Here is an 11,028-nt window from a genome sequence, read left to right on the forward strand (position 1 = left end):
CAATTTACAGGCTAGTTGCAGAGCTGCGGCATAGGGAAGACAAAGTAGCCGCAGAGCTGTATCGGGGGGTGAAGGACAAAGGTTCTCCAGGCCGTGCCGAAGGGCGTGAACCGGGGGCCCGGAAGTCTGTCTTCAGACAGAAGGTTGACTCAGAAGTGATTTTGTGATCCCCCCTGCCCCCTCCCCCGTTTTCTTTAGAATGAAAACTGCCAGATGCTGCCCCACCCCTCCCACTCTGCCTCCTTAACACCTGCTTAGTTCAACTCAGCAGGCTTTCAGTGGACCTCGCCTGTGTTTGAGGTTCCCAGCCAAGAATTCAAGGCTAGGTAATATCTGGGTCCATGCCCGTGAGGAATTCTTAGCTTGGGAAAGGGGAACGTCCATGGAGTAATCCCATGTCCTAAGTGTTTGTAGTGATGCAGTGTACAAAGAGCACGGTGGAGAGGGCCTCTACCCCTGTGGAGGGACAGCAGAATGGCTCCTGTCATTTGAGCTGGATCTTCAGGGATGAATCAGATTTGGCCTGGTGGGGGAAGCGGGGGGAACAAAACCAGGAGAGGAAACAGCATGAGCCAAAAGTTAGGAAGGCATGGAGTAGTGCCTGAGGAAGGGAGAGGAATGCGTTTAGGTCACAGAGTTATGTGGCTACAGGTCCTCAGCAGGGAATATATCCCTGTTGTCCAAAAAGCAGGAGGGTTCCTGAAATTTCCATGCCCGCCCATGAAAGGGGCAGCAACAGGGTCAGCTGGCCAGACTCTTGTCCCCACAGCCTGCCACCTCCTTTCCGTCAGCATGCTTTGTGCTTCTCCTAATGAGACACGGGGATTAGAAGGGTCCCGCACCTCTGGACCCCTCGCGCAGGCCCCCACGGAGCGGAGCCACATTCCACAACAGCATGAAGGTTAGCGCGTTCCCACGCAGGTCACACACGCATGCCACGGACAGTCCTGAACTCCGCGGGAACGAGAGCGTGTGACGGGCGAGCTTGTAAAAGCGAGAGTAGAAGCTGGGAGAGGGTCTGAGATGAGACTACTGCGCCCAAGGGGCTCTTTCCTGGGGTGCAGGGGGGACGAGGGGGGGGAGCCTGCGCATGCGCCCTAGGAGACTAGCTGTGCCTGCGGGGCCGAATTGCTTAAAAAGCGCGTGGGGGAGGACCAATTGCGGGTGCGTGTCTCTGAGAAAGTGGGGAGGGAGAGTGGGGGCAGGCGGCAGGGGGAATGAATGAACAGTCGCATTTGCTTTCCTCGCAGGGAATAAAAGGCGTGGGATGGGACGGGGAGGGGGAGCCGAGCCCAGCCTGCCTGGGGGAGGGTTAGTCTCCGCCTGCAAAGCCCAGGCTGTGCAGAGAAAGTCGGGGAGGACAGCGCGCCAAATGTACCATCTGCTTCCTGGGCACCCTGCTGGCTCCTGGGCTGCCTCCCCCTCCACCCAGCAGAGCCCCTGTTGGTGCCTCTCCCCAGATGGTGGGCTGCCAGGGGCACGGGAACAGGCGTCTCTTTGGTGACCAGGTCCTTGGGCTGGGGGATGCCGCCTCCTCACCGGCTGGCGCCCAGGAACACCACAGGCCAAGCACTGCACCTTGGGCCAGGCTGTGCGATCTGCCCCTTCACCTGGCAGGCCCAGGGCAGAGATGAGTCCTGCCAAGGCCATCTGTTCCGAGGACATCAAGGCACATGGTCTCGGAACTGGGGTGTGCAGGGTAGGGGGGATAAGGTGAAAAGGGGCAGGGTCATATGAACAAAGGACAACTCTCTGGCCTGGGCGTCAGGAAATCTAGGCCCCCCCACACAGTGGCTTCTGGTGTTCATGATTGGGGCCCAACCTCGGCAGATGGAGAGTTCTTGTATCCTCCTTGCCGCCATCATCATCATCACCATCATTTGGGAACTTGAAATTGGTCTTCAAATCCTACCTCATCCCCCATCCCCCTTCTCTTGGACCAGAGCCTCCCTCTGGTGATTTTGGTTCAGTCATGGTCCCGTGTTGGGGCTCCAGGTGGTGGGTGGCAGTGTGGTCAGAGTGCCTTAACTCAGCCTCTTTGAATCTTTGGATTCCATCTGAAAAAAGTTAGAGAGGCAAGCCCCATCCCTCTGAGTGCTCCATCACCTGCTGCCTGCTCCCTTAGAGAGAAGAAACTGCCAGGCCTCTCAACAGTGGCTTGGAAAAGAGAAAAGCAGCGGACAGAGAAGGAGAAGGAGAGGTCAGGGTGGGAGGTGGGGAGGGGTACATATGAGCGTGGGAGTGGAGGGGGTAGAGGGAGAGAGAGAGAGAACGCCCTCTCACCAAACAAAAGACTGGGATGGGGGACCCGCTGAGCAGAGAGGAGGGGAAACAGCTGGACACCAGGAAGAAGAGAAGTCTGATTGGCCACAAGCCGGTCTCAGCCAGCTCCCCTGCCTGTACCCTGGCCCACAGACGGCCTTTCCACCAGCGTCCCCACTTCTCTGGAAGCTGCGAGGCTTGGTTCTGAAACAAGAGTGCGTGCACCCACGGGGTAAGGTTCAAGGTTTGAGGCCCTTGGGCCCCTTTGGGATGCACATGAGGGGCCGGGGTGCAGGTGGGCAGGATTGGGGGGGATGGAAGGAGTTTAGGGCTCTAAGCAAGGGAAGTCGGAGGGTGGGAGTGGGGGAAGGCTCTGATGAAGAGCTCACTCTTGCTACTGCAGAGGGCTTACCCCTAGCCCAGCTAAAGTTAACAGGGGGAGAATCTGCTAGACACTTACGCAGCTGGCTTTGTGCACTATCACAAACACACCCTCACACCCACACCACACACATTCCTTCCCCTCTCCGTGCATATGTGCGTAAATGGACACACGCTCATCACGCACTCACATGCTCATTGCGCACGTACACAATCACCTGTGCACACACGCAGACACCTAGGGAATGCTCTAGATGTGGACATACTCCCACAATCACATACAAAGAACACTTTTGTTTCTGTCATCATTTGTTTCCAAAAAGCTGCATTTAGAAAGTATATTTTATAAACCAACATTCTTTTTTAGGCTATATGTCAGCTTTTAAACCCATGTCCTCTGAATGCACTAGGTGTGCCCTATTTATTTCTGCACCCCCAGAGAAAAGTCCAGTGCCCGGAACATAATAGACACCCCATAAATGTTTGTTGAGCAAAGGGGTGAGTGAATGAATAATCTTTTAAAAAGCCACAAGACTCCTTGATGATGAAGTTTCTCTAAACCTAGCTTAGTGACTAATGGTTGTACTCTGTGTGTGTGGTTGTACAAGAGAGGACATCCGTATAAATGCACGAGAGTGTGCCCAAGTAGGAGGGGGTGTGCATGCGAGGAGTAAACGAGCCTTTGCCAGGTGTCTACACTCGACTGTGTGAGTGAATAGAAGTGTGTCTGTGAGCACGTAGGCACTAAAGTGGGGTTGGCAGTGGGAGGGCCTGGCCGGAGATGCTCGCCCCAAGATAGCCCCAGCCTTTAGGGGGCTTGCACATGCAATGAACGCACTGCACTGAGTGTATCATGAATGGCGGGGGTCTGCAAGTGTGGGGGCGGGAAGCGGGGTAAGTTTGTGAGCGGTTCCCACGAAGCCGAAGCTCGAGAGAGCCCTGTCTCTTAGACGGCTGCCCTTCCTCCTGCCCACTCCCCAGGACTGGACGCTGAGGTGATTCAGCCCCATCTTCACTTCTGCTGCCACCTCCTCCCAGGGCCCCCATGAAACTCCCGGCTTTCCTGAGACTGCTGGGTCTGGTGCTGCTGGGGGCAGGGACAGCTTCTCTCCCCAAGGAGAGGAAGCGGAGAGATCAGACGCTCGGGGAAGGCGATTCTTACGCAGTCCTGGGCAACTATGACCTGGGCCCAGACAACTACGATGAGGTCATTGACCTGAGCGACTATGAGGGGCTCATGGACTATGGGGACCAGCTCCCCGAGGTAAGGGGCACACAACAGACCGGCAGCATTCCCTGCAAGACACTGGGCGTCCGGGGCCCGGCCCCTCTGCAGCTGTCCACCGTGCAGGCCTTCCAAGGCTCCGTTCTTTCTCCAGGAAGAGGAGACACTTGTGGCTCCGTAGGAACTTGTCACTTAGATGATACTAAGAGAGAGGATAACCAAAGTTCCGTTTCTTAGCTGGTTTGTAGTAAACTTGATGGGATCCTCCCCCGCTTAGAAGTCCTGTTATCTGTCCCCCTGCCTTTAAGTCAGCCCATAAGCCATATATCACTGGGAGGGGCGGGCGGCAGCCATGTCTTCATACTCTCGAGAGAAAAAGAAGCCCCACGAGCCCGTCTGCTCTTAGGCTGTCTTCTAGTCTGAAGTCCTTTCTTGGCCCTTCCTGGCCTTTGCAGGGGCTGATCCAAAGCCTGCACCCATTAGCTGTGTGAGGGCGGTCAGTGCCCCTCTCTGGGCCCATTTCCTTCTCCATATAAGGAAGATGCTGCTCTTTGGGGAGTTCTCTTCCTCCCTCCCCCTTTCTCCTCAGCGACTCTTCGCAAGTTTGAAACTGGTCACTGAGGCCCCCAGAGTTCAAAATAAGGTGCTTCTCAGGCAAAAACTCGCCTACTGTATGCTGTGTGCTCTGTCTCCAGGTCATAGTGACCAGCCTGGTTCCTCCAACCAGGATTGGTTCCACACAGAGCACAGTGACCCCGAGGACACGCTCTTCAAAGCCCGCGATGAGCCGGCCTACGATGCTGGGCGTCCTGGACTCGCCAAGCAGCCACGGTGAGTTCACGGTCACAGGTCCCGATGCACATGGGTCACAGGCCATGCAGCCATGACCCGGCACCGGGCCTACCATGGTGAAGTGTGGTCAGGGTAGGGAGTGAAAGTTGGGGCTAGCCCTCACTGTAAGGGAGAGGAGGAGAAATAGCCACAGGACGAACAGAAAGAAAAAAAGAAAGAAAACCCAAAAGGGGAGGCTGGCTATCCCTAATGCTTTTGGCCGAATGCACACATTGGATAGGAGGGAGAAAAAAAAAAGAAAAAGTCAGCACTCTGCTATGCCTAGCAGAGCCACCCTACCTTAATTAACAGCATCACTAGGGGACCAGGTTGAGTGGTAATTAGATTAGAGACAATTAAAAGCCTGTCGAGAAGAATAAATAACTTCGTGGCTGTCACTTGGCATGGGGGCAAATGACGCAGTCATACTGCTTTTCGGCTCTAAACTCCCCCCTTAGCAGCTCTTTCCCCCTCCCTGATGACCTCCTGGAGACTGGGATGCTGGCATATCTGGCAGGGAAGGGTTGGCGCTCTGCTGGGCATCAGGACTGGAGCAGAGGAGGGATGCAGTTAATTCCTGACTTGCTTGTCCCTGGCTCCTATTCTCTTGAGATATTTGCCTTGGGTGGATCTAGGGTATTGGGGCATCAATAGGAAGCTGTGACCGCTCAGAGCTACAGGATCTCGGGCTTAAAGAGACCATAAAGGGCTTCAGCTGGATGTGTCATTCAAGGCCTTGGGCTAAGAAGGACGCTGAGATCATCTCTGCTCCACCTACCCTGGTCACTGCCTGCAAAGAAGAGCTGCCTCTTCACTGTGGGGCTGTGTCACTGCTAGCCGACCTCCCCCTTGAGTTGGACGACTGCTGGTCTCCCATTATCTCTGTCCCTTGTAATGGCGAGTGATGGAAACCACCTGCACTCTTCAGGCCTATGAGCCCGTAGAGCCTCCCAACTTTCTAAAGCCAGTTTGGGTTGGATGGCCTGGCCCATGTCTGATGACCACTGGTCATGGAATGAGAACAGGAGAGAGCTGTTGCCCAACAGAAAACTGGGATGCTGACCCCCTAAGAAGGGGAAATGAATTCTGGGCAAGCAGTGTCCACTCCACCTTGGCTTTCTTGCACTTCTCAGAGCCATACAGAACATGACTCACTCCTCACCCACAAGGCAGCTGGCAGAGCGAGCAACTCTTGGCCAGTCCACTTAATTCTGGCTTTATTTCATCGTCATTGTGCCTTTTGGGGCCAGAGAGGAGCCTTATAGAAAAGAGACCGATGGATGTCCTAGAAACACCCATCTAGGCCCAGAAAAACCTACAGAGGACTGGAGCCTGATAAAAGCACCAGGGGTCCGGGACTGGGTAATAACTGGGAATGGATCTGCCTCTCTTAGGTTGGGGGCTGAGTGCCAGGCTGGGAGCAGCCAACAGCTGTGCCTTAGCGCACTGTGACCTTCTGTTCAGGCCATGGCTCAGCCGCTCCCTGAGTGAGCACCATTGGTCCCAGAGGCTAAAGGAGGTCTGAGAAGAGTCTCCCTTTGTTCTGTCTTCCACCCGGGCCAGGCCTGCCCACATGTCTGGTCTGCGTGTGCCTTGGTTCCTCCGTGTACTGTGACGATACTGACCTGGAGAACATCCCTCCTCTTCCCAAGACAACTGCTTACCTGTACGCCCGCTTCAACCGCATCCGCCAGATCCGCGCCAGAGACTTCCAAGGGCTGAGTATGTGGTGCCCTGGCAGAAGACGAGGGCAGGCCTGGCAGAGGGAACCCCCAGGCCCCCTGCCCTCCCCCCCCCCCCGCCAGCCACATGAACAGTCACAGACACGGTGTCCCACCTGAGTTAGGCTTTCCCTGTTAGCTTTCAGTCTCCCCAGTACCAAATGGAAGTAGCCCCAAGTCTCTCTAATCCCTTCCCTTGAAGATTTTGGGTAATAAAAATGTCCTGTTTTCATTTGTTCTCCCCAAAGCTCTGGAAAGCTGGGAAGGGGAAGATAGGATCAAGCCTACATTTTCAGGATTCTGAGCCACTGTAGCTCTGCACCCTCCTGGCCTCTGGACAAGGCCAGGCTAAATCGGCTCCATAGCCCTGATGCTGTTTACCTGTTTGTTGTTTGTTGTGTGTTTTGCTCCTTTATGCCTTAAACTCTGCCTCAGCTAGGAGACCTGGGCTCTCATCCAGACTCTGCCACTAATTCCCACAGCCTTCTGGGCCACGGCATGCTTTTATGTAAACCAGCGGTGAAAGGTGGGGGTGGAATGGGTCCAGGCATCGGTGGGCCTGTTGGGTCTTGCCTCTACCAAACCCATCCAAGGTGGGCAGCCACCACAGAGGATAGAACTCCAGGTATAGGAGTTGTGTATTGCAGAATCTGAGGGATTTCCCAGGGGGTCCTGGTTTATGACGTTATTTCTCCCTGCTGGGACCTCATGCAGGTGGAGAACTGGCTGGCCTTCACCATCTTAAAAGGGATGGAGCAGGGTACAGGGGGGTCCAGCAGGGGCAAGGAAAGATGATAGGTCCTGTGTCTCCCTGTGTTCTCCCCCATGCCCCACAGCAAAACTGAAGAGGATTGACCTTTCCAGCAATTCCATCTTCTCCATTGATGATGATGCTCTCCGGCTGTTGCCTGCCCTGCAGGATCTGATCCTCCCAGAGAACCAACTGGCAGCTCTGCCCATGCTGCCCGCCAGCATTGAGGTCCTGGACGTCCGCCTGAACCGGCTCCAGAGCTCGGGGATACAGCCCGAAGCATTCAGGGTGAGCCAGGGCGTGTAGCCCACCATCTCCCACATCCACCCATGCCCACGGCCACACACACACACACACACACACACACACACACCATGCCCTCCTGGGACAGCCCGGCTCCAACCCTGTTCTGGGTCTGAAAATCAAACCCCATTTTCTTCATCTGTTCCCATTGTTTTATTAAACTTTTTTGTTGTTGTTGCAAGAGACCAGTTCTGACTCAGGAAAGTGCTTAACAACATGCCAGCCCAAGAACCGCCAGGAGAAGGAAATTCAGGCCTCATGGGCCTGTTCTTGGAAATGGGGGGGTTGGGGGGCATCAGAAGCCAAGGTCAGCAGCTCTCCCTCTCCCTCTACTGGGCACACGCCTCTTGGCTTCTCTCCGTGCATCCATTCCATTCACCTGTCTGCACCCTCAGCTTCTGCTCCCCGAAAACATTGGCTTGCATGTGACTTGCAATAGTGCTGACTCCAAAGCCTAACTCTACAGAAACCTTTATTTCCAAAACCCATCACTAACTAATCATTGTCTTTCTGTGAGCAAGTGCTTAAGGGAGACAATCTGACTGATGGCTGGCTGGCCGGTTCTGATGGGAAGGGCTAAACACCGGGCACAAATTGGGCCCCAGCAGCTGCCCGCTCGACAGGGCTCGGATGAGCTCCAGGAGTAGCTCTGGTGCGGAGATGAAGAGCTGCATGGTCACGACTGCCCCCCAGCAGACGTAGTTTGCCTTGGGTGCCTGTGGCTCTTACTCGGTGGCTCTGGATGTCTCCTGAACATGCTCTTCACAGCCATCCCGGGTTTAACATTTGGAGACTTTTCTTTTGGGAAAATCCCTTTCTGATAGCAGAAGGGTTGAGGCCGGACTGAACTGTCCCCTTGTCCTCCCTTTCACGCCACCCCTGCCCCTTGCCCGCCCCTCACCCGCTCCTCATTGCAGCTGACCAGCTCCTTCACAACCCCACCCCCCCCAGCTGCCAGACCCCAGTGGCAGGCATGATCGATCCTTCTGCATCCGGTGGGAGTTAGTGCCTGTGAGCTCCCGAGAGACCGGGCGTCCCCTGCAGCCCCCAGTGCCAAGCCTGGCACGTGGCTGAGGCTCAAGAGACCCTCAGGGAACGAATGGGGTCACATCAGGCACCCGTCCCTGCTGGGTCCAGCAGCACCTGCCAGCCTCCCGTGCCCTTTGCCTCCTCCCTAGGCGCTAGAGAAGCTGCAGTTCCTCTATCTGGCTGACAACCTTCTGGACTCCATCCCCGGGCCTCTGCCCCCGAGCCTGCGCTCGCTGCACTTGCAGGTGAGCAGCCCCCCCAAGAGCAAGAGCATTGAATAGAGCCCAAGGGGTGGAGGTCAGATAACCGGGAGGCTGCTTAGGCAGCAGGGGCGGGCGTCTCCTTCGCCGAGAGCTCACCGGAGACAGGGATCGGAGGTCTTGCCCAGGCCATTGTCCACAGCCTTGGTGTGACAGCCTTCCTTTCCTTCTCCTGAAAGTGCTTCCTGTCCTTCCATGTCCTTCCTCCCATCTCAGCTGACTGCCTGTTCCTCCCCTGGCCTCCCCTCCGCTCTGTCTCCTCCCCTCCCTCATCCCTCTTACTCTCTCCGCTGGCTCTCCAACCAGCCTCCCCACGCCGCCTCTCCTCCCACCTTGCTGCATGGCCTTGGCCTTACGTGCCTCGGTTTCTCCACTCTCAAGAGGGGAGCTGCTGGGGAGGGCTCATGGATGCACCTTCGGCGCTGCCTGAGGGCACTCTCCAGGCAGACGCTGGGCAGCTGTCAGTGTGTTCTTTCCAGAATAACATGATAGAGACCATGCAGAGCGATGCCTTCTGTGACTCCGAGGAGCACAAACACAGCCGGAGGCAGCTGGAAGACATCCGCCTGGACGGCAATCCCATCAACCTGGGCCTCTTCCCCAGCGCCTACTTCTGCCTGCCGCGCCTCCCCACCGGCCGCTGCTGCTAGCTCAGCTGCCCACGCTGGGGAGGGCCCTCACCACCTTCCACAGGCGCCCACCGCCTCCACACAGTGGCCTTTCGCTCGGGCCGGAATCGGCCTCCGGATCCAGTTGCAAAACTCACCCCCACTCCCTTCCGCCACCTTCTACACGCTCGTGCACACACACACACGCACGCACACACGCATGCACACACAGAGACACATAGACACATGCGTGCGTTAATGTCCTTCAGTAGCCAGATTTGCATTTCTCATCCTCTTTGCTTAACACCTTATGGCTCCTGACTCAGAGAAGAGGAGCGTCTACAGCAAAGCTCATTGCCATATTCCCCATCCCCCTACCCACGCGGAATGCCGGGAAGTCATGGAAGAGGAAGAGGAGAAAAAGAAGGAGGAACCGGGAGAAGCAGTGGCGTGCTTTAGCCAGCTCTTACTACTAGGCTTGCTTGCAGAACTAATTATTACATTTTCCAGAATTTTGTAAGCCAGTCGTTAAACACAGCTTTTATTAAAGATTAAATTATAAGCTCGCATTTAAATATATTAGGTTGAAAAAAATGTAATAAATACTCCAACTCATTCCTTTCCCATTATTTGACTATATTTTACTAGTAACCATGTTCTTGAACTTATTTGTGTCTATGACATACTATATAATGACATAGCCCTCGAGCTCATCTCTTCCCAATGACACTCAGTGACATCACGTTGGTCGTTTGAAATTGGCCATGGTGAGAATATTTACACCCCAGAAATCAGTAAATGCTACACACCTGGATCCTTTGAGAGAGAAAGATGGTTGTTAAGCATTTGCCAGCGCACCACTGAGGAGAAAGAAGAGCTATTTCACCCACTAGGGGTAGGTTGGGGTTTCTATGGGACTTACTTTATTTTCTTGCTCTTCCTAGGCCAAGGGCTTCCTGTTAGATCTAGAGGGAGCCATTCATAAGGATGGAGACTGACAGGAATCTTCACTTGGATGCCCTCTTTGTAGCGCTCCCCTGTTCCTGGCTTACTGGACAGCCTCTGAGCGTGGCTCCACCAGCCCACGGGTTTCCATCCTTGCCTTGCCCTCTTCCATAGTTAACCACCAGAGGGCAGCCTCGTGCAGAGAAATAAATAAATACAGCCATTTCTCACCTGCAACCTTGGCTTCTGGGCGAGGTCCGCTGTGATGGGAGATGGGAAGAAGGCCAGCTATGAACTAGTTGACTTGTTCCTTGAATTTATAAAGAGAGGAGAGATGTCACCCTTCTCCTTATAAGGAGATGTTGGGCAAGAGGGATCTAATAGACGGGTGCTTGGCATCGGGGATTGACTGAAGCATAGAAGAGGGTTGAGGCAGGCAATTTTATTGAGCACCTACCTGCCATGCGCTTGGCACCGTGTCCCATGCTGGTGATGAGATGACGTGTAACAGACGTATTCCTTTTCCTCGTGGAGCTTAGAGTCTGGCACAGAAACACATGGGCAAGAGTCACACAACCACACTATATAACTCATCACACCGACGGTAAGATGTGCTACGGGAGCTTCCGGGGGGAGACCCAGTCTAGGAGGCCAGCAGACCTGTAGGAAACAACATCTAAGCTGAAACCTGAGGGAGAAGTAGGAGTTAGCC

The 11,028-nt window shown here is 54.9% G+C and overlaps 1 protein-coding gene across 2 annotated transcripts; it reads left to right on the top strand.

Annotated features, from left to right (window-relative positions):
- The first annotated feature begins 34 nt into the window (after positions 1-34).
- OPTC (opticin) lies at positions 35-9,972 on the top strand. 2 transcript variants are annotated; one of them, XM_073884503.1, is made up of 7 exons: positions 35-901; positions 3,625-3,907; positions 4,564-4,699; positions 6,263-6,421; positions 7,257-7,459; positions 8,653-8,748; positions 9,243-9,972. In XM_073884503.1, the coding sequence occupies exons 2-7, from the start codon at positions 3,689-3,691 to the stop codon at positions 9,411-9,413; spliced, it is 984 nt and encodes a 327-aa protein (XP_073740604.1). In that variant the 5' UTR covers positions 35-901; positions 3,625-3,688; the 3' UTR covers positions 9,414-9,972. The 2 variants fall into 2 exon arrangements, with proteins under 2 accessions (XP_073740604.1, XP_025710832.1); XM_025855047.2 differs by lacking the exon at positions 35-901 and having other exon boundaries at positions 3,576-3,907.
- Positions 9,973-11,028: the final 1,056 nt, after the last annotated feature.

The sequence above is a fragment of the Callorhinus ursinus genome, unplaced genomic scaffold, assembly GCF_003265705.2.
Source record: "Callorhinus ursinus isolate GAN/ISIS: 27379988/994484 unplaced genomic scaffold, GSC_fseal_2.0 scaffold57, whole genome shotgun sequence".
NCBI classification, from domain to species: domain Eukaryota; kingdom Metazoa; phylum Chordata; class Mammalia; order Carnivora; family Otariidae; genus Callorhinus; species Callorhinus ursinus.

Bases quoted from the DNA above. Each gene is read 5' to 3' on its own strand.
- OPTC (XM_073884503.1), top strand. From the start codon at position 3,689: ATGAAACTCCCGGCTTTCCTGAGACTGCTGGGTCTGGTGCTGCTGGGG. The intron at 4,700-6,262 runs GTGAGTTCACGG...CACCCGGGCCAG, and splicing joins GGACTCGCCAAGCAGCCACG to GCCTGCCCACATGTCTGGTC. The intron at 6,422-7,256 runs GTATGTGGTGCC...CATGCCCCACAG, and splicing joins CAGAGACTTCCAAGGGCTGA to CAAAACTGAAGAGGATTGAC.